This window comes from Lactuca sativa, chromosome 1 (genome assembly GCF_002870075.4).
Source record: "Lactuca sativa cultivar Salinas chromosome 1, Lsat_Salinas_v11, whole genome shotgun sequence".
Lineage (NCBI taxonomy): Eukaryota > Viridiplantae > Streptophyta > Magnoliopsida > Asterales > Asteraceae > Lactuca > Lactuca sativa.
In genome coordinates, this window is record NC_056623.2 from 227,874,664 (window position 1) to 227,898,123 (window position 23,460).

The 23,460-nt window shown below is 38.8% G+C and overlaps 1 protein-coding gene across 1 annotated transcript; it reads right to left on the minus strand.

Annotated features, from left to right (window-relative positions):
- Positions 1-1,026: 1,026 nt before the first annotated feature.
- LOC111901006 (uncharacterized) lies at positions 1,027-22,645 on the minus strand. Its single transcript, XM_023896873.2, has 3 exons — positions 22,330-22,645; positions 1,449-2,015; positions 1,027-1,352 (listed from the first exon to the last, which is right to left on the minus strand). The coding sequence occupies exons 1-3, from the start codon at positions 22,643-22,645 to the stop codon at positions 1,027-1,029; spliced, it is 1,209 nt and encodes a 402-aa protein (XP_023752641.2).
- Between the last annotated feature and the right edge of the window lie 815 nt (positions 22,646-23,460).

Sequence of the window (23,460 nt, forward strand, 5' to 3'; positions counted from 1 at the left end):
GTAAGCAACTCTTTGAGCTTGTTAAAAGCTTCTTTGCACTCCTCATTGAACTCGAAATCAACCTCCTTTTTCAAGAGTTGGCACATTGGTCTTGTTATCTTTGAAAAATCCTTGACGAACCTTCGGTAGAATCCGGCATGACCTAAAAAAGAACGAACTTCCCGAACACAAGTCGGGTAAGCTTTGAATAACATCGATTTTTGCCTTATCTACCTCAATTCCTTTCTTTGATACAATTTGACCCAAAATGAGACCTTGACTCACCATAAAATGACATTTTTCAAAATTTAGAACCAAATTTGTTTCAATGCATCTTTTTAAAATTTTGGTGAGATTGGTCAAACACTCTTGAAAGGAGTTGCCATATACCGTGAAACCATCCATAAAAACTTCAATTATGTTTCTCGACGTATTATGAAAAGATACTAACCATGCAACGTTGGAAAGTGGCTAGGGCGTTACACAATCCGAATGGCATTCTACGGTATGCGAAAGTAAGTGCCAAATAGACATGTAAAAGTTGTCTTTTCTTGGTCTTCCAGTGCCACTGGGATTTGGTGAAAACTGGAATACCCATCTAAACAACAATAATGGGATTTCCCTGCCAACCTTTCTAACATTTGGTCGATGAAAGGCAATGGAAAATGATCTTTTCGTGTGCTTGCATTGAGTTTGCGGTAGTCAATACATACTCTCCACCCGTTTTGCACACGGGTGGGGATCATCATACATTTGTTGTTTTCGACCACCGTGATTCCCGTCTTCTATGGAATGACTTGCACCGGGCTCACCCACTTGCTATCCGAGATTGGGTAGATCATCCCCGCATCAAGGAGCTTCAAAATCTCTTTCTTCACAACTTCCATCATTGGTGAGTTCAACCTTCTTTGTGCATCCTGACTTGGCTTGCATTCATCCTCCATCAAAAATTTTGTGCATACAAGTGGAGGGACTCAACCCTTTAATATCCACAATCGTCCAACCCATGGCTTCTTTATGCTCCTTCAACACCTTGAGGATTTGTTCTTATTCAAATTCGATTAAGTGAGTTGAAATGATAACCGGAAGGGTTTCATTCTTTCCCAAGTAGGCATACTTCAAGTGTTGAGGTAGGACCTTCAATTCAAATTTAGGTGGTTGAACAAGGGATGGAGGCAATTTTGTGTGAGTTGGGGGCAATTCAATTTGTTTGACATCTAATCTTGTGGATTTCTTCATCTCCATTTTATTTACCAACTTCTCAACTTCCGGATCCAAAGAATAAAGCTTTAATTGCTCGGCTAGCTTCCCACAATCGAATCCTTTGCTTAAGATCATCTCCAACATATCACCGTTAGATAACTCAAACAATTCTTGAGTAATTGGCTCAACAACATCAACAAAGTACAAAGATGAAACATCACTAGGATATCTCATGGCATCATAAATATTAAAACTTATTATTTCACCATCAAACTCCATTGTCAAACTTCCCGTATACACATCGATCTTCGTCCAAGCCGTCTTCAAAAACGGTCTCCCAAGCAAGATTAGAACCGACATAGAGGACACTTGCTCATTTAGATCAATCACATAGAAATCCGCCGGGAAGACCAATTGGTTCACTTGCACTAGGACATCTTCCAAAACACCTCTAGGAAAGACTCTTGATTTATCCGAAAGAGAGATTATGACACCGGTTTCACTTAAGGGTCCGACATTCAATGATTCATACACCGAATAGGGCAAGACATTGATAGAGGCACCAAGATCAAGCATAACACTACTAAAAGTGACATCTCCAATCTTGCAAGGAACCGTGAAAATTCCGGGATCTTTGCATTTGGGTGGAAGTTTCCTTTGTAGAACCGCGGATGCGTTTTCATTCATCAAAATTTTCTCATTTCCCTTCAACTTTCTCTTGTTGGTGCAAAGCTCCTTTAAGAGTTTTGCATATCTCGGGATTTGTTTGATTGCATCAAGTAAAGGGATGTTTACTTCCACCTTTCGGAAGGTGTCTAAAATCTCTTTCTCCTCTATATTTTCTTCAAAGTTCCAAGTCGGGAAGGGAACGGTGGGTGAGTGGCTGTTGGTGTCACTAGAGGGGTAGTCTTCTTTGGGGCTCGGGCTTGTGTATCGTTCTTATCTATGGGATCCTCAATGGGAATGATCTCCATTTCTTCCTCTTCTTCCCTCGGATTCTTCTTCGAACTATTTTCTCTGGTTTGTTTGCCCCTTCTCAAGGTCACCACATTGACATTTGGGTTCTTTTCGGTTTGAGAAGGGAGTTTACCACGGGATTCCAACTTGCTTATGGATGTAACTATATCTCCCATTTGTGCTTCAAGGTTGGAGATACTAGTCCTTGTCCCTTTTTGGAATTGTTGGGTACTAATGGCTAGGGATTTGACAATGTCTTCAAGAGACATTTCGGAGCTACTTGGTTGAGATTGAGGAGGTTGTTGATGATGATGATGTGTAGGGTGCGGTTTGGATTGATAGTGTGTTTCTTGATGTTGGTAATGAGGTTGTGGTGGTGGATAGGATGGTCTAACTAACGCATTTTGAGGCAATGGTCTTGGGTTGTAGCTCATGTTGGGATTTGGTTTCCAACTTGAATTATATGCATTTTGGTAACCAGATGGTTTGTTGTGGTAGTTATGGAACTCTCCTGTGGTATTCACATGCTCCGCATCTTCTTGAAGGATGGGACACATATCCGTAGGATGACCCATTGTTGCACATATTCCACAAACCATCACTTGTGGAGTTTGTCCCATCGCTAGATTTTGGACAACGGAGGTTAGATCTTTGATTTGAGACTCAAGATTTGATGTTCCCACTTCATTGACTCTGTGTTGTCTGTCTCTCTTCATGTAGCACCCATAAAATTTGAGCCAAATTAAAACATATTAATTCATTCAAAAACCATTAAGTTCATACATTTGTTTTCAAAATAGTTTAAACATCAGATTATTCCCCAGAACCATATAACACAAATCATAAAACATGAGGAGCGGTACGATCACGCCTTCACCTTGCCACGTTCTCCTGAAGTACCTGAAACAAAAAACTGAACTGTAAGCCCGAAAGCTTAGTGAGTTACCCCCAAAATACCGACCACACACAAACATACTCATAACATAACACAAATAGAATAGCCATGCACATCGGTTATACAGTGTGATTCGTCCACCCGCACTGGGCCTTCAATCCACCTGGTCCACTATCTGAGTCTACAATATGATTGGTCCGTCCACACCGGGCCTTCAGGCGGCCTGGTCCACTCTCCGAGTCTCGGCACGTCTGGTCCGCCCTCTTGGGGCCTTCAGCCTATCCGGACCACTCGTTGGGCCTTCGGAATATCCGGTCCGCCCCGGGTATGTTGGCCTATAGCACAAAGCAGGACCCGCCTCAACCCAACCCCCGTCAACCAATCGTATGCAGAATAAACAATTAATCGTATAACAATCCTTAACCAGACAAACAATCTAACAGATCATATAGCATATCAGTAACATAGCAACCATCCTAAACCAGGATGTATCTAGCATATCAGTAACATAACAACCACCCTAAACCAGGAAGTATCTAGCATGTCAATAACATTGCAACATCCTAACTAGGATTCTGACCGAACCAGTCACTAGCATAACATTACCCTATATACCGGGTACCGATCTTGACCAGGTCACTAACATAACACCATCCTAAATACCAGAATGCATATCTAGCAAAGCAATAACATAACAAATAATACCCAGATTTCCATCCAAAAAAGGGCCGGCCTTGGTGCCATAGACCCTATCGATATAGTGAGGAGAACTCACCTGTAATTGCCGACTGGAAAGATAAAAGCTGCTCCGAACATCGACACGGTCTTCACCACAGAACACTACCAAACAACCAATTCCATAAATACCCAAAATTTCCAAAATACACTTGGAAGTAAAACTGGTCAACTCTTGGTCAAAGTCAAAGTCCTCAGTCAAAGTCAACCTTCTTGGTTGATTCTACTTGTCGAGTCACCCCGACGACTCGTCGAGTTCCTATACTCAGAAACTCCCATAATACGACTCAACTCGCCGAGTCGCCCCAAGGCTCGTCGAGTCCAACGATCTCTGAGTCCAATCCTGCTCGACTCACTGAGTCGCCGACCGACTCACTTAATCCAAGGCTTTAACCAAAAGAGGTTGGGCTCTGCGACCAGACTCGCCGAGTCCAAGGCAATCTTCAACATACTCGCCGAGTCCATGCGCATGTTCATACAACTCATCGAGTACACCCATGTGACTCGCCGAGTCTCTCTAGTTCTCAATCCATTCAGAAGCTTTTCGATCCATGTAGGGGCTCCAATCCATAGATCCACGGTTCTACAATCTGACCCTCACATAAAGTTGCAAACTTTATGTGAAACCAAGGAGATATGGGTCCAAAACATACTAGGGTTTGGGTTTTAGACAAAAGGGCTTCACCAACAACTCAAAGACTAAAGCTTTATGACATTCTAGGCCATCATGAGTCTAGATCTGGAGTAGCAACCCCAGATCTACCTCCAAATCCGAGATGGGCCTGAAAACAAGTTAAAGAACTCCCAAAACAACCACCAAAGATGAACCAAAAAGGAAATAGCTTAAGATAAGGGCTCCTTACCTCAGAGATGCGCCCAAATCTGATGTAGATCCCAGATCTATACAAACCCCTTGATGCTAGCTTCCAATTTCTCAAGCTCATTCCAAAAATTTCCTCTTCCAAGTCCCAATCTCCTCAACAATGAAGCATGACACAAAATTAGGGTTTTCTGGAACTCTCAGGGGGATTAGGAGGCTGGGGGAAGGACATAAAGTCCTTTAAATAGGGTGCAACCCTCGAGATTAGGGTTTTCTCTCTTCAGCACCAACTCGTCGAGTCCACCGCTGACTCGACGAGTTGGCCACTTAAACCCGCGATCAATCCCGCTCTGACTCGACGAGTAGCATACCTACTCGTCGAGTAGCTTCCTTAATTTACACTTAGCACCCTCCAACTTCTTGCTTCCGAACTTTGGATGATACACTTCATGTCTTGGCGCGGGCCAAAATGTTGAGAATTCGCGGCTACGGTGTTGAAAAGTTGTCTTGCTTGTTGTGGAGTTTTACTAAAGACATCACCACCACTTGAGGCATCAACTAGTTTGCTCTCCATTGACATCACCGATGGAAAATCATCCCATTTCCTCCCTGGATCAAGTCCCTTACCGTGCTGACACGATGAAACCTTTCACAGCTTCTGTGCAACCTTCCCGAACACTCAACTATAAAGTTCCTACACATCGAAACTGGCTTAAACAGCCTCGGGTTGGAAAACCAGGCATGCCTACGATGGCTCAGCCAACCCTAGGATGGAACACCACTACATTCAGAGCTCATGAATCAACCATAATCGGAACCAAGGACCCTGTCCTTGCGTCACCCTCGGACCCTTCGGTTCGATATAATCGAGTGCAACCCACTTACACTTCCCCATCACGATCTCTAGGTCCTTGACCTCCGACTGTAATATCCTTATATAGTCCTCAGAACCGGTCCAGGCTACTCCCGAGTCTGTTAACCTGCTTTCTCACCTTCCTCTGTCCAAAATATCCACTTTGGAACTACTATCATCCTCCTCTTCCAAGGAGACTGAAAACATGGCTGCGCATCATCCAACATTGCCATAACCTCAACGGGCATCCAAACCGTATGTGATTCCATATATCTGGTACAATCCAGTGCTTACTACCAACAACTGAAGCACTTTCGGTCATCCATTTACTCTGCTTCCTCCCATTCAGAGGACCCGCACTCCTTCCGGAGCTACATATCTTTCCTTTCCTGGAAGTCTACACAACAACCCTTACCGCACCTAAAAGTGCCACTAAGCTAAACTCCACTTTACACTATCCATGTAGAGCAACCGCTATTCTCGGACTCCCATATATTTTGAATCCGATCACATAACTAACTAGGCCCATGCATGGCCGTCAACCAACTCCATCATCATGATCAATACTTGGGGCCAGACCATATCGATTATCATTGCATGGCGACAAATTCCTTCATTCTCCTCATACCGATCCACTAACACATACAGAGTCTTCAGCATGACTGGACCCCCTTTCCAAGCCTTCAGTCTATCTGGAACACTCTAAGAACCTTCAGCATGTCTGGACCGCCCTCCCGGGCCTGCAGCCTATCTGGACCGTTCCCCGAGCCTTCGGCCCGACTAGTACGCCTCCCGACCCTCAGTCTATCCGGACTGCTCAAAACCGATGTACGTCGCCCTGAACCATTCTTCCCGGGAATCTCTCCCATGCAGTCTGTTCTAGCCCTCTAGAAGTTCCAAACTCCTATTCCGTTCCCGGAATCCTTTCCGTGGCCTAAACCCAAGCCTCACATCGACCAACTACCTTCCCTGAAACCATGGTCTGTTCCCTGCCCCACTTGTCTATCGCTTGCTCCCATCATGCCACACTCTCGGCTAACAACACCGCTGGATCCAACATTTTAATTAAAACACCCATTCGGATACATTCTCGGTCCCCAACTGGAGTATTACCTGATCCGAGAAGATGAATCCTCGGAGACACTCCGAACGGATGAGATCACCAAGATTCTTTGAACTCCGCCCGACCCCTAGTAATAACTGCCGATCAACCAAGGTACACCGGAGTCCTCAGCCTACTCTAGCAGCATACTCAAAACGTGGAACCGACCTATTGAGTGCTAAAGCGTAGCAGTCTACTCAATACTCGAACATAGATCTACAAACATAAACAGAGTCTTTAGCATGACTAGACCACCCTTCCAAGCCTTCAATCAATCGTCCACCTTCTCGAAAATACGAGGTCTGTTCCCTGGCCCACATGTCTACCATACACGCTAAATAACCCGCACTCTCGTGCTGAATGCACTGCTGAGCCCTGACATCTAATAAAACCCTCAATCTATCAATCCAAAGCCCTCAGAGTCAAGCACACCCTCGACCGAAAACTCGAACTGAACTCGATTCTTGACTAGGACCCCAACTTGGTTACCCAACTTCTGCTATCAAGCATCCAGAAGACATGCTCTTATGTTGGGGAGTTTGGCCGACCCCCAAACAACACAACCCTTAACTAAGCAGCCAATAGGGCCTCTGTTCTCCTTGTCGGGTTGTGAAACTTATCCCCATTTCAAAACCTTTCCACTTTAGCATCTCAGGGTAACACTCCCCCACTTAGATTCAACTAAGCATTCATAATACATGAAGATTGGAGGATTCTCAATCCTCCTCAGTTCCCAACGATTTATCCGATGACAACCAACTCTTTCCCACTAGTGTTCCATTGCTAGCTAGACCCGACTCATCATACACTTCTAAGAATTAGATGATCACTTCTTGAATCCCAGTGAAACCGACATCCACTAATGCGTGAATGACTCCACACTCACTTCCTGAATACCACCATATAGATGCTCCAACTAATACTCGACAATGAGTTACTTCTCTTGGCGCTTTTAATCTGTCAACTGCTAATGGTTGCTAACGACTAAATCCTTACAATGATGAATAACCCTTTTGTGGGACTCCATCCGTAGTCCTCCCACATAAAACCCCTTTTCCAAAGGTGTTCCAAACAAGCTTTCCGCTTTCGGGCTTTAGAAATCATTCTCTTCAGCGTTCACACCCTGACTCACTTACTAACTGAAACTCCCACAGCTGAACGGAAGCAGCTGAAACAACCTCTGCCCTAAACCGGGCTACAAACCACTCCCAAGACATAGACTACAGTCCCAATAGTGCAATATATCGCACAATCAATCCTTTCCATCCGATACATGAGATCCAAGGAAAACCGGGCCTCACAACACTTGCCGACCGTCCTGAGCTCACCGACACTGAAATAATGTTGCCTATTCTTGTAACTAACTGACAATTGGGTTTTGAGCATTCTAACACTCCTAAGTGTACATGCAACCCTAAATACCTTGTATCTATGTTTTCTCTATTATACATTCACATATGAACTTTCCAAGGTATTATCCTAATCTGGCATACAAAACAATGAATATAACAAGATAGAATACATACCTCTTTGATATAGAAATCCTCATGAAGCTTGAGTGCCTAGTGCCCCATGTGTGACACCTCAAATGGTTCACACAACATCAATTGCTTTTCGAATAACCTTGAGAGAAATGTAGAACACTTGAAATCGACGAGCCCTTCTCTAGAATAATACTAGTAGTTGATTTTGGTGAATAATATGATCCTTATATAGTGTGTTACAATTAGGGTTACACCATGTAAACCCTAATTGTCATGACCTATGACCCATGGGTTATGTAACCTCCATGGAGCATCCATGGAGCATCCTATGGGTTTAACCCAACTTGATTATCCATGGAGCTTTGGCCCACTATATAAATTATGGATGATTTGCACAATCAACCCATATATTGAATTAGTCTTCTTTTGAGCACATAATTAATTCTCAATTAATTCTTGAGCAATACTAATTAAATATTATTATTCTTATTATTAATATACTAGAACTTATAATATATTAATAACCATAACTGTCTTATTTCTCTCATTTAGTCTATCCAAGTGCATGATGCCATGCAACCCAAATGGACTATGCCGGGTCGGGTCAAGTCTTACCAATTATAGTTATGGACTTAGATATTAATCCAACATTCTCCCACTTGGATAAGTCTAAAACTATTATTGCGTATGACTTCAAGAACCGACTGGCAATCATAGCTCTCAAAAGCTTCTGTTGAACTCTGACCTTGTAGATGAACTCTAACCTTTGTCAATGACTTGTCCATTAGATAAGGGATCATATATTCCTCCATTCTAGATATCATACAGACTGAGACATGGATTATAATCATTCTCTCTGTCCATTTGTTGTTTCCCAATTTCCGATTTATGACGACTGACTAATTGAACAAATCAAATCAGTCCTGGCCTGGCCGAGCACTTCCATTTATCATCATCAAATCATTGAGGGGCCCACAGATATCACTTTTATCCCGAAGGTAAAAGGAATGGATAAACTTCGACTCATATGGCTTGTTCTACTACTTGTTGAATCATACACAAAGACACGTTTTATAACACCGAGTTACCGGATGCGTTTTCGTGCAATCAATGTACAACTAACTCATAGTAACAACTCATATCTCTAGGTTTGATGAATATAAGATATTATCGTCTCATGATCACTCATGATAAAATCCATGAAGTGATTCCAATGAGAGCGGGTTGAATCCAATACTCAGAACTTATGAGCACTCATGAGTGTTGTAGCCCTTTGTCCAACATCTTAGACCTCTACAAGCCAACCCATGACAGTCTTAACTCATATTTACTTCCAACATTTGACCGACTGTGGATGGTTTTAATAACTTAGTCATCTAGAACAATGACCTAGTTATTTAGGAAGTTAAAACATGCAAAGTTAATAATTGAATCCAATATGGTATTAAAACCTATGAACATAAATAAAACAACTTTTATTTATCACCATATGATTACACATTATTCATTGTATACTGTTTCAGCTATCAACTTTATTCTTGAATTTAAAACAATAGTTGTCCCATGCTTCAAGCATGTACACTATGTTTTCTAAACACTAGTCATGCCATACACCAAGTATGCATATTATGTTTGTCTATGATCTTTACTTTGTGAAATAGATCAATTGAACATAACTCTAGTGATCCTCTTTTCACAGTCCCAAATCCTTACTGCAAATGCAAGAATTCCAAATTCATGCCATTTACAGAAATCTGTTAGATTCTAAACTTATATGCATTGATCCTCTTGTAAAGATTTTTCACAAAGTTAGAAATACTTGACAACAACCATTACAGAGCATTCCAAAGGAGATCAACTCCTTGGAAACATCCTTCTTGCATTAAGTTTCCTAATCTAACTTTGAAACATTTCCAAATTCCATTTTGACTATCACTTCCGAATAAGAGTTGCCTCCTTATAGATTATGCCAATATTGTCCTTCCTGAATTACCAATATACTTCCAATTGTCCTTGAGCAACCAATCTTTGGTAAACCATAGATTGTCCTCGACAATTGTTTATTCCTTTTAGTCATATCCAGTTCTAAACCGTTTCCCTTCTTAATGCCCCAGGCATTTGGAAAATTTTAGAAAGGATGAATATAGCACATGTAATCGATCCTATATCCGAAGCATATGGGACACGATTCATGATGTCTCACATAAAGACTAAACCAGTCTTTTGCTATAATATATTTCCATTTCAATTTGCCAAGTTCTCATAATTAAGATTATGAAAAAAGGGATGCCATAATCATAATTGAATTTTAGAATGTAAATAATGGACCCATATACAGAATTTCCTTATGTTGAGCCATTCCAACATGAAATTCATATATATATATATATATATATATATATATATATATATATATATATATATATATATATATATATATCCTCGACTAAATGATTAAAAACTCATGATCTAAGCTTATAGATTTGAGATGAAGTATAGTTTCCTCTCCCTTAATTATACCAAAACAACTCTTTTCCAATTAGAACCTTTTGTTTTCAATAATTAACATTGCTAACTTGCAACCTTTATCATAATTATCATGCTCCCACTAACATGATGATTATTAGCATAACACGTATGCTCCCACTAGCTTTGACATGTACTCAGAAATCAGCTGGACTTCTAGAAATCAATACTTTATTGACTTTCTTACCAAAGTTCAGATTTCTGATACTAGATTGCCTCGATAAGACTTTATCAAAATCATACACCTTTCTTAGGTAGCTCACAAGTGTGTCTAAACAATTTCAGAACTATGAAAAGGGATGCTGTAATCATAGTCTCAATTGTTTAGACTTGTTTCCATTTCTCATAAGTCAATGTTAGTGTGCCGATTAACCACGCACACTCCACTAACGACTTTGAGAACTGAAAATATCACAATTGCTATCTACTTAAAATCTACTTAGTGAAATAATTTCCTCACCATCATTTTCATGAATCAGAGAGAAACCTTATGACACTAGATTTTATGGTGTATGTGTTCTTATCCATGTGAATTTGTCAAAACCATAATCACAAGACTAAGTTAGTGACAAATCCTAACTCATATGGATTGAACTTGTGCAATCTTAACTTCTTGCCACCTGGCAGCTCAAGGGCCTGCCATTGATTCCAAGCAGCTATACAAACAATTGAGAACTCTAAGAACTCATATGCAAAGCCAACGTTAACTGGAATGGGTACAAAATATGTCAACACGATAGGTTATAAACCTCAAGTTGTGTGCTAGTGAAGCACTTATAACTTCAGGTTTTATTCTTAATTAGTTCTTGAGACTTTCAAGACCTTTAAGACTCCCACTATCCTCTTGACTTATAAGACTCCCTTGTCAAACATCCAAGAGATAGTGCGGATTCTAATCAAGACAAAAACTTCACACAATTGGCCTTGGTTGGTCTTTGTTTTATCCAAAACATCACAAGTTACCAATTTCAAATGTACAAGAGTAGAAAACTTTTACTCTTACATTTGACAAGTGTGTTATACCTTCTTTAAGACATGTCACTAAAGTTACAATCTTAGAGTATAACTCTATGAATTGTTTTGGAATGAAGTATGAATCATCTTCTTGATTTAACCACTTCAACAATTCATAACTCCTCTTCTTAACTATCAAAATGTACTTAGAGGATGAATTGTGAGAAGGTCTCAAAATCATTAAGATGACCTTAAAACATGATATTAAAGTACTCTCCCATCTTTTCTGATTTGAGAAACTTTTATCCTTCTGCCTAATTTGATTCTTCTTATTCGTTTGGTCATACATTGAAAATTTTCCAATGTTTCAGAATTATACTTAAGCTTGTAAGTATAATCATATTTACTGAACGTTAGTAAATCATGATGAATAGTCTTATCCATCTTTTGTGGTGGACTTTGACAAGTGCACAAGAAAGTGTACTTGATCCCTTAGTCCTTCTCTTGACTCACACATCCATGTGAACAAGTAGTTAGTCTTAATTTTTCCAATGCTCGAAAGTTCTCATTCATCATACTATACAACTTGCATGATTCCAAGTTTCGGTCCAATTGAAACTTGGGTGATGAGAATCTTTCCTTATTTGGTAAATTTAGACACTACCACAAATGAACGAATCAAATTCATATTTCCAATATTGCTATAAACATACAAACATCAAGTTTTCATGAATGCCATTGTAAGGAGATAAAAATAAAGTAAAACAAAATTTTATTTATTTTAAAATGCAGAAAAAACTTTTTCCTTACAATGTAACTTGAAATGAAAACTATGTTATTACTTGTTTCCTAGCAATCTATCATAACTCCTAAGAGTAGCTCAAGAATCCAATCTTCAATCAAGCGATAGAAATCCAGCTTCGCGATCAGATTCAACATACTCTTTCTTTAAGTTTCCTTCACTTTTACTTTGATTCTTAAACATCAACATGTGACCCAGTCACATCTTGTAATAAGAATCTCAGAATTGAAACTTAACCGAGTTAGATAGTGGACCTTACCTGAAATAGATTCAAACTTATTGACTTTACTAGCCTTATGATCTTTCAGGTAAAATTAACAGCTTCGCAACCAATTCCCTTTCCTTTTGGCAATAGGACCATATAGACCCTTAGGTAATAGTACCTAGGACTATCTCAGACTTAGCCTTTCTCTTTACCATTTGGTCAACCGAGTTGACTATGGCCGATCCCATTCCATTGGGAAGAGAATGCTTTTCTGGATTTCATGTGTCACTATTGTCCCTGTCCATAAAGTTTTGGGAAGTTGATCTCCTAATCAAATTTGCTTTACTAGTACATTAAATCATTTCTGATTTAGCAGCACAAAACAAATAGATAAGATCATTAAGGGTATTGTCATAGTCTGTTTCATAGGAGTCCCAAGGAACTCTCTATGTGACTTAGAAAGTGATTGAACCACTAACTTTCTTAAGACTTTGACACCCAACTCTCCCGGCTTGTCAGTATGTGACTTCATCTCCAAGATGTGATCACACCAAGACCTTGCCTTGCCAATAGGGCTTGAGTGAACTTGAACTTGTGGGTTAGGGAGACTAATTGGAGGAGGTGGAGGAAGTGAAGTTCCAAGATATTTGGGAAGATCATACATGTCTGAACTGGACATCTTTTGGGAGATATTCAAGATAGTTGATTTAAAGTCCTTAATATAACACCCAATATGAAATATTAAGGCTAGGACCCAACAAACTATTTTACAACTTGGAAGAGGGATGTCGTAATCCAAGCTATATAATATTTGAAGGTAGGTGAATGACGATTCACCAATTTCCACCGTGAAAAAACGAAATAATTTGTTAGGTTTTAATTGGATTTGAAACTCCTAGATCTTTTGAGATTCATTGAACTTTTCAATGGCATGTTTCAATCTCAAGTGTGCCCTTCAAGTTTTGTGACTGGGATGCCGAGGATCACAAAACAAGGTGTGAAGTAAGCATGCAAATTACTTGGTACCCTTAAGTGTTTACCCCTCAATTGATGTGCCGGTTAACCACACACACTCCATCGATACTATGATAAACATTAAGTTACCCTTTGCCTACCTTGTTAAATACGAGTTAGTGTGCCGGTTAACCACACACGCTCCACTAACCGACTTAAACAAAGTACAAAGTGTAATTTCATGGATTAGCACCTTATTCACATTTTCCTAAGTAACTAAGATTGGATATTTATAAAAGGTTTAGTTACTTAGTATTTATCATTAATACTTTTAATAAAGGGAGAATTATAGTCCGTGTCCTACCCGTTCGGCTAACGACCCTCCACCGGTCAAGGAAGAAGTGGGTGAGAGTGGACACCCATTAAACTGCCATTTTATAAGCAGTAACCTTATATCCCCCTTATAGACCGGCTTTGTGAATGAGGCCTACTAACGGTAGGACTGACTTTACTCTTATACATATATATAAATATTATTAACTTATAATATTATAAAGTATAAGGGTTGAATTTTAACTTTTAAAATTCTAAGGTCTAGTTTGGAATTAAAGTATACATGGGGGGTAACTTTACAAATTCCAAAACTTGAGGACAAGTTTTGAAACCTTTCAAAATTCTTGGCTTTTTCATAACTTATGAGTTTAATTAAGGTTTAATGAAAAAAAAAATTCAAGTTCCATAACTTGAGGACAAGTTATGGAAGACATTAAATCATTTAATGATGACATTAAAAAAAGAGACTCTTCTATTTTCATAACCTATGAGACTTAATGACACTTTAAAAAGAAAAACTCTTCACTTTCCATAACTTGAGGACAAGTTATGGATTTCATAAAAACCATTAAGATCAAATATTCTGATTAACACAATAATCAAATAATTTTTCTATGATCTAGATTAAACTCATAAGTAAAGATAATTCACATCAACAATTTTCAAGAAATTAGATAATCATATAAACTGATACAAATCTTGAAACTTTGACAATTATCCTTTGAAGACTCTTGGACTTCATAACCTAAAGAGTTAATAAATGAGACATTTAACATCCATAACTTATGGAAGTTTCAAAACTCTTAAGATCATAACTTTAAAAAAACTTTTGATTTAACAATCTTGGAGTATGACTCTAAGACTTGTATTGGAACGAAGTATCACTCATCTTCTTGATTTAACCATTTCAACAATTCAAGATTCCTCTTCTTAGCTATCAGAATGCACTTAGAGGATGAATTGTGATAAGGTCTCTAAATCATTAAGATGATCATAAAAACTGATACTAAAGTAATCTCCCATCTTTTCAGATTTGAGAAACTTTTATCCTTCTGCCTAATTTGATTCTTCTTATTCGCTCTGCCTTACATTGGAACCTTTTCTAATGTCTCAGAATTACACTTAAGCTTGTAAGTATAACCATATTTACTGAGTTTTAGTAAATTATGACGAATAATCTTATCGATCTTTTGTGGTGGACTTGACCAGTGCACAAGAATGTGTACTCGATCCCTTAGTCCTTCACTTGACTCACACATCCATGTGAACAAGTAGTTAGTCTTAGTTTTTCTAATGCTTGAAAGTTCTCATTCATCATACTATACAACTTGCATGATTCCAAGTTCCGGTCTAATTGAAACTTGGGTGATGAGAATCCTTCCTTATTTGGTAAATTTAGACATTACCACAAATGAAAGAAACAATTTCATATTTCCACTCTTGTTATTAATGGAATCATATAAGCAACAATTTTCCCTCAAATGCCATTGTAAGGATATTTTAAAGTAAATAAAATAAAAAATTTTCTTTTATTTTAAAAACTTTGCGGAAAAACTTATCCTTACAATCCATATGAAAACTTGTTGTTATCTATTCCTAAATAATAGCTCATAACTCCTAAGAAGTAGCTCAAGAATCCAATCTTCAAACTATGCGATAGAAATCCATCTACGCGATCAGATTCAACATATTCTTTCTTTAAGTTTCTTTACTTTTCTTTGATTCTTAAAACATCAACATGTGACCCAGTCACATCATTTATCAAGAATCTCAGAATAGAAACTTAGCAGAGTTAGATAGTGGACTTTACCTGATGTAGAGTCAAACTTATTGACTTTAACACCATTAGGTAAATTGGCAGCTTCGCAACCAATGCCCCTTGCTCTGGCAAGTTAACATATGGACGCTTTGGTAATGGAATATGGGACTATCACAGACCTAGCCTTTCTCTTTACCATTTGGTCAACCGAGTTGACTATGGCTGATCCCTTTCCATTGGAAGAGAGAGCTTTACTGGATATCCAATGTCATTATTATCAATGTCCATAAAGTTTTAGGAAGTTGATCTTAGCAAATAGATAAGATCATTAAGGGTCTTGTCATAGTCTGTTTCGTAGGAATCCCAAAGGAGCTCACTATGTGACTTAGAAAGTGATTGAACCACCAACTTTCTCAAGACTTTGACACCCAACTCTCTCAGCTTGTCAATATGTGACTGCTTCTCCAAGATGTGATCACACCTAGACCTTGCCTTGCCAATAGGGCTTGAGTGACCTTGAACTTGTGGGTTTAAGGAGAATAATTGGAGGAGGTGAAAGAAGTATGATTTCCATGGGACATCATCTCCATTTAGGAAAGCTTGTTTTACGAGATTTGGGAAGATCATAGATGTCTAAAACATACATCTTTTCGGAGATATTCAAGATAGTTGATCTAAAGTCCTTAATATAACACTCAATATGAAATATTAAGGCTAGGACCCAACACAATACTTATATAACTTGGAAAAGGGATGCCGTAATCCAAGCTATAAAATATTTGAAGGTAGTTAAATGACGATTCACCAATTTCCACCAAGATAAATGAAATGTATTATTATGTTTTTAATTGGATTTGAAACTCCTAGATCTTTTGAGATTCATTGAACTGTTCAATGGCATGTTTCAATCTCGAGTGTGCCCTTCAGGTTTTGTGACTGGGATGTTGAGGATCACTAAACAAGGTGTGAAGTAACCATGCAAATTACTTGGTACCCTTAAGTGTTTACCCCTCAATCGATGTGCCGGTTAACCCCACACACTCCATTGATACTATGATAAACATTAAGTTACCCTTTGCCTACCTTGTTAAATACGAGTTAGTGTGCCGGTTAACCACACACGCTTCACTAACCGACTTAAACAAAGTGCATAGTGTAATTTCATGGATTAGCACCTTATTCACATTTTCCTAAGTAACTATGATTGGGTATTATTAAGAGTTTAGTTACTTAGTATTTATCATTAATACTTTTAATGAAGGGAGAATTATAGTCTTGTCAAACCCGTTCGACTAACGACCCTCCACCGGTAACGGAAGCGGTGGGTGAGAGTGGACACCCATTAAACTGCCATTTTATAGGCAGTAACCTTATACCGCCTTATAGATCAGCTTCATGAATGAGGCCTACTAATGGTAAGACTGACTTTACTCTTATATATATATATATATATATATATATATATATATATATATATATATATATATAATTAAATTATAATATTATATAGTATAAGGGTTGAATTTTAACTTTTAAAATTCTAAGGGCTAACTTGGAATTAAAGTATTCATAAGTGAAAACTTTTTTCAAATTCCAAAACTTGAGGGCAAGTTTTGATACTATTTAAAACTAATTAATTCCATAACCTATGTGTTTAAAGTAGTTTTATTCCAAAACTCTTCAAGTTCCATAACTTGAGGACAAGTTATGAAAGACATTAAACTATTAAAAGAATTAACTTTTCTTTATTTTATAACTTATGGAATTAATTAAGGTTACACATTTTATTACTTAATGAAGTGACTCTTGAACCTCCATAACTTGAGGACAAGAGCCGTCATTTTTTTTGTAACCATTGCCAACTTTTATGAGTTTTATGAAACTTAAATGTGAGTTTTCATATAACTTGAGGACAAGTTACAAAACACATTTTAGAATCAACTCTTAGATTCATTTGGATTGAAAACAACAATTTCACATAACTTTCTATTAATCTAAGCAACTCATAAGAACAAGATAATTCAAATCAAACTTTTTCATGTAATTAGTCTAAACCTTAAACTAATACAAAACATGAATCTATTGACAATTATCTTTGAAATTGGATTTGCATGAACATTACCACATCAAAACAAGTTTATAAGTCCAAAAACATCTTAGGGTAATGTTCCTAGTCCAATTCCAGCCAAAAAAGTCAAATATATGCTGTCTGGGGATCCAACTCGTCGAGTGCACGAACAAACTTGGCGAGTTGGATGAATTTTGCCTTGGACTCGGCGAGTCCATCAGTGGACTCAGCGAGTCTGCTGTGCAGACAGCATAAAAACTCGATTTTTCAGCCAATTTTGCAAGTATAAGAAGAAAAAAAGCCTAGTCTCTGATACCACTGTTGGGTTTTGAGCATTCTAACACTCCTAAGTGTACATGCAACCCTAAATACCTTGGATCTATGTTTTCTCTATTATGCATGCACATATGAACTTTCCAAGGTATTATCCTAATCTGGCATACAAAACAATGAATATAACAAGATAGAATACATACCTCTTTGATGTAGAAATCCTCATGAAGCTTGAGTGCCTAGTGCCCCATGTGTGACACCTCAAATGGTTCACACAACATCAATTGCTTTTGGAATAACCTTGAGAGAAATGTAGAACACTTGAAATCGGCGAGCCCTTCTCTAGAATAATACTAGTAGTCGATTTTGGTGAATAATATGATGCTTATATAGTGTGTTACAATAAGGGTTACACCGTGTAAACCCTAATTGTCATGACCTTTCATTACCATGACCCATGGGTTATGTAACCTCCATGGAGCATCCTATGGGTTTAACCCAACTTGATTATCCATGGAGCTTTGGCCCACTATATAAGTTATCGATGATTTGCACAATCAACCCATATATTTAATTAGTCTTCTTTTGATCACATAATTAATTCTAAATTAATTCTTGATCAATACTAATTAAATATTATTATTCTTATTATTAATATACTAGAACTTATAATATATTAATAACCATAAGTGTCTTATTTCTCTTATTTAGTCTATCCAAGTGCATGATGCCATGCAAACCAAATGGACCATGGCGGGTCGGGTCAAGTCTTACCAATTATAGTTATGGACTTAGACATTAATCCAACAGTCTCCCACTTGGATAAGTCTAAAATTATTATTGCGTATGGCTTCAAGAACCAACTGGCAATCGTAGCTCTCAAAAGCTTTTGTCGAACTCTGACCTTGTAGATAAACTCTGACCTTTGTCAATGACTTGTAAATTAGATAAGGGATCATATATTCCTCCTTTCTAGATATCATATGGACTGAGACATGGATTATAATCATTGTCTCTGTCCATTTGTTGTTTCCTGATTTCCGATTTATGACGTCTGACTAATTAAACAAATCAAATCAGTCCTGGCCCGGCCGAGCACTTCCATTTGTCATCATCAAATCATCGAAGGGCCCACAGATATCGCTTTTATCCCGAAGGTAAAAGGAATGGATAAACTTCAACTCATATGGCTTGTTATACTACTTGTTGAATCATACACAAAGACACGTTTTATAACACCGAGTTACCGAATGCGTTTTCGTGCAATCAATGTACAACCAACTCATAGTAACAACTCATATCTCTAGGTTTTAAGATTATAAGATATTATCGTCAATTTCATATAAGGAAAACCCTATGCTAATAGGCATCATGAAATCAGGCAATTCTATCATGCAATTTCTGAAGATCCCTAGCCTAGTACTAGTATGCTCTTCCAACATATCACATAGTCAAGTAACTTGTGTGGTATTTTGGGGTCTACTTACTGGCTCCGGCTGATCGTACCCTCTGCATCCTCCTTTACTTATTTCGAAAACCTTTTGAAAACCATTTTGTAAATCCCTCCTTGATTTGAGACTGGATTTACACGAATGTTCCTCCAATTCACTGAAACCAAGGCACTGATACCAACTTATAGCACCCATAAAATTCGAGCCAAATTAAAACATTTTAATTCATTGAAAAACCATTAAGTTCATACATTTGTTTTCAAAATAGTTTAAACATCAGAGTATTCCCCAAAACCATATCACATAAATCATAAAACATGAGGAGCAGTACGATCACACCTTCGCCTTGCCACGTTCTCCTGAAGTACCTTAAACAAAACACTGAACTGTAAGCCCAAAAGCTTAGTGAGTTACCCCTAAAATACCGACCACACGCATACATACTCATAACATATCACAAATAGAACAGCCATGCACATCGGGTCTACAATGTGATTGGTCCGCCCGTACTGGGCCTTCAATCCACCTAGTCCACTCTCTGAGTCTACAGTATGACTGGTCTGCCCACATCGGGCCTTCAGTCGGCCTGGTCCACTCTTCGAGCCTCAGCACGTCTGGTTCGCCCTCTTGGGGCCTTCAGCCTATGCGAACCGCTCACTGGGCCTTCAGAATATCTGGTCCGCCTTGGGTATCTTGGCCTACAGCACAAAGCAGGACCCGCCTCAACCCAACCCCCGTCAACCAATCGTATGCACATTAAACAATTAATCGCATAACAATCCTTAACCAGACAAGCAGTCTAATAGGTCACATAGCATATTAGTAACATAGAAACCATCCTAAACCAGGATGTATCTAGCATATCAGTAACATAACAACCACCCTAAACCAGGATGTATCTAGCATTTCAATAACATTGCAACCTCCTAACCAGGATTCCGACCGAACCAGTCACTAGCATAACATTACCTTATATACCGGGTACCGACCTTGACCAGGTCACTAACATAACACCATCCTAAATACCAGGATGCATATCTAGAAAAGCAATAACATAACAAACAATACCCGGATTTCCATCCCATAAAGGGCCGGCCTTGGTGCCGTAGACCCTATCGATATAGTGAGGATAACTCACCTGCAATTACCGACTGGAAAGATAAGACCCAGCTACTCCGACCACCGACACGATCTTCACCACATAACACTACCAAAAAACCAATTCCATAAATACCCAAAATTACCAAAATACACTTGGAAGTAAAACTGGTCAACTCTTGGTCAAATTCAAAGTCCTCAGTCAAAGTCAACCTTCCTGGTTGATTCTACTCGCCGAGTCACCCTGACAACTCGTCGAGTTCCTATACTCAGAAACTCCCAAAATACGACTCAACTCGCCGAGTCGCCCCAAGACTCGTCGTGTCCAACGATCTATGAGTCCCATCCTGCCCGACTCAATTAATCCAAGGCTTTAACCAAAAGAGGTTGGGGTCTGCGACCAGACTCGCCGAGTCCAAGAACAGACTCGCCGAGTCCAAGGCAATCTTCAACAGACTCACCGAGTTGTTCTTCCAACTCATCGAGTCCATGCACATGTTCATACAACTCGTCGAGTACACCCATGTGACTCGCCGAGTCTCTCTAGTTCTCAATCCATTCAGAAGTTTTTCGAGCCATGCAGGGGCTCCAATCCATAGATCCACCCTTCTACAATCTAACCCTCACACAAAGTTGCAAACTTTACGTGAAACCAAGGAGATATGGGTCCAAAACATACTAGGGCTTGGGTTTTAGACAAAGGGACTTCACCAACAACTCAAAGACTGAAGCTTTATGACATTCTAGGCCATCATGAGTCTAGATCTGGAGTAACAACCCCAGATCTAACTCCAAATCCGAGATAGGCCTCAAAACAAGTTAAATAACTCCCAAAACAACCACCAAGGATGAACCAAAAAGGAAATAGCTTAAGATAAGGGCTCCTTACCTCAGAGATGCGCCCAAATCTGATGTAGATCCCAGATCTATACAAACCCCTTGATGCTAGCTTCCAATTTCTCAAGCTCATTCCAAAAATTTCGTCTTCCAAGTCCCAATCTCCTCAACAATGAAGCCTGACACAAAATTAGGGTTTTCTGGAACTCTCAGGGGGATTAGGAGGCTGGGGGAAGGACATAAAGTCCTTTAAATAGGGTGCAACCCTCGAGATTAGGGTTTTCTCTCTTCAGCACCAACTCGTCGAGTCCACCGCTGACTTGACGAGTTGGCCACTTAAACCCGCGATCAATCCCGCTCTGACTCGACGAGTAGCATACCTACTCGTCGAGTAGCTTCCTTAATTTACACTTAGCACCCTCCAACTTCTTGCTTCCGAACTTTGGATGATACACTTCATGTCTTGGCGCGGGCCAAAATGTTGAGAATTCGCGGCTACGGTGTTGAAAAGTTGTCTTGCTTGTTGTGGAGTTTTACTAAAGACATCACCACCACTTGAGGCATCAACTAGTTTTCTCTCCATTGGCAACAATCCCTCATAGAAGTGTTGATTGAGGAGTTGTTCTGGAATTTGGTGTTGTGGGAAACTATAGCACAAGTTGTTGAAAATCTCCCAATAACCATGAAAAGTCTAATTTTGACCTTGGCGGATTCCACAAATCTCATTTCTAAGACTTGAGACTCTTGAAGTGGGATAGAACTTATCAAGGTAAGCTCTTTCCATGTCGGTCCATGAGTTGATCGACCCCAGTGGAAGATAGAATAACCAATCTTTTGCTCTATCGGCCAATGAAAAGGGGAATGCCCTTAGCTTGATTTGGTCATCGGTTGACCCTTGTGGCTTCATGCTAGTGCGAATAATGTTGAACATCTTCAAATGCTTATGAGGGTCTTCATTCTCCAATCCATGAAAAGTTGGTAGGTGATGGACTAAAGTTGACTTCAACTCTGAGCCTCCTTCCAAAACCGGGTAATTGATACCGGTTGGAGTTTGTGTAACATCGGTCCCCATCATTTGCCTCAAAGTTCTTTCGGGAACTTCTCCTCCGTCCGCCATTGCAATTGGCTCAATAATGGGTGGATTTTGTTGTAGGGGTGGTGTTTCGGGAATTTCTTGGCAAGGTTCAGGACTAGAATCGGGTTCTATATCACTTAATGAAGCGGTTTCAACCTCCGGATCCACGTAAGGATTATAAGTTTGACCACGTTCACTTCGCTTTTCCTTCGCTACACGCCTTTCTTCTTTTTCGATTTCTGGGTTGTAAATCAAGTCAGCTGTACGTTGAGATCTGGGCATAGAGAAACAAATTGATTAAAAATAAACCAGTCCCCGACAACGGCGCCAAAATTTTGGTGGTTGTCGAGGCCAACAAAATTAATAACCCTAATTATTACACACTAACATAGCATATAGTGGTAAAGGGATCGAATCCACAGAGATTGGTTCAATTTATAACTCTATGGAAAATCTCTTTCTAAAAATACTTGTAAAATAACAATAAAAATAAAATGGGAGTTTTGGTGTTTTGAAATACTTGAAACAAACTAGAATTAACTATGATTTAAATAGACAATTTCAACAAAAATAAGGGTTTGATGTAAAATCAGTAAGTGAGAGATGATTGACTTAAAGTTTCCTCACTTTGACTTTTGATGAACATATCATTAGAATCCAATGGTGGAATACTTTGAATTAAATCCTTAATTTGGCTATAGTAATCCAAGGAGCTTGAGGTTACCTAGACTTTTCTTAATTGTTGAAATGGCTATAGAAGCTCATAACAATTTCCTTAGTCAAAGTCACTAATTCCAAATAGCATGTAATTAGTGAAAACCAACTAGCATTAAGAACCAAAAAGTCACCAAATCCAAGAGGAGTCAATTGCTTTCACTACCATATTGGAGAAAATGTTTTTATGATTGTGTGAAGCAAAAACAACACAAAAATCATTTGTTGCTTGCTAATTTGAGGATCCTTTACTTAATCAAGAAATTAGTCAACTAATCACCACAAACACATTTAAACTCATGAATAAAAACATACTAGTAGTGATAATATCTTAAAACACAAAACATTTCCATAAAGATTTAAGAACAAATTCATGGATTCGT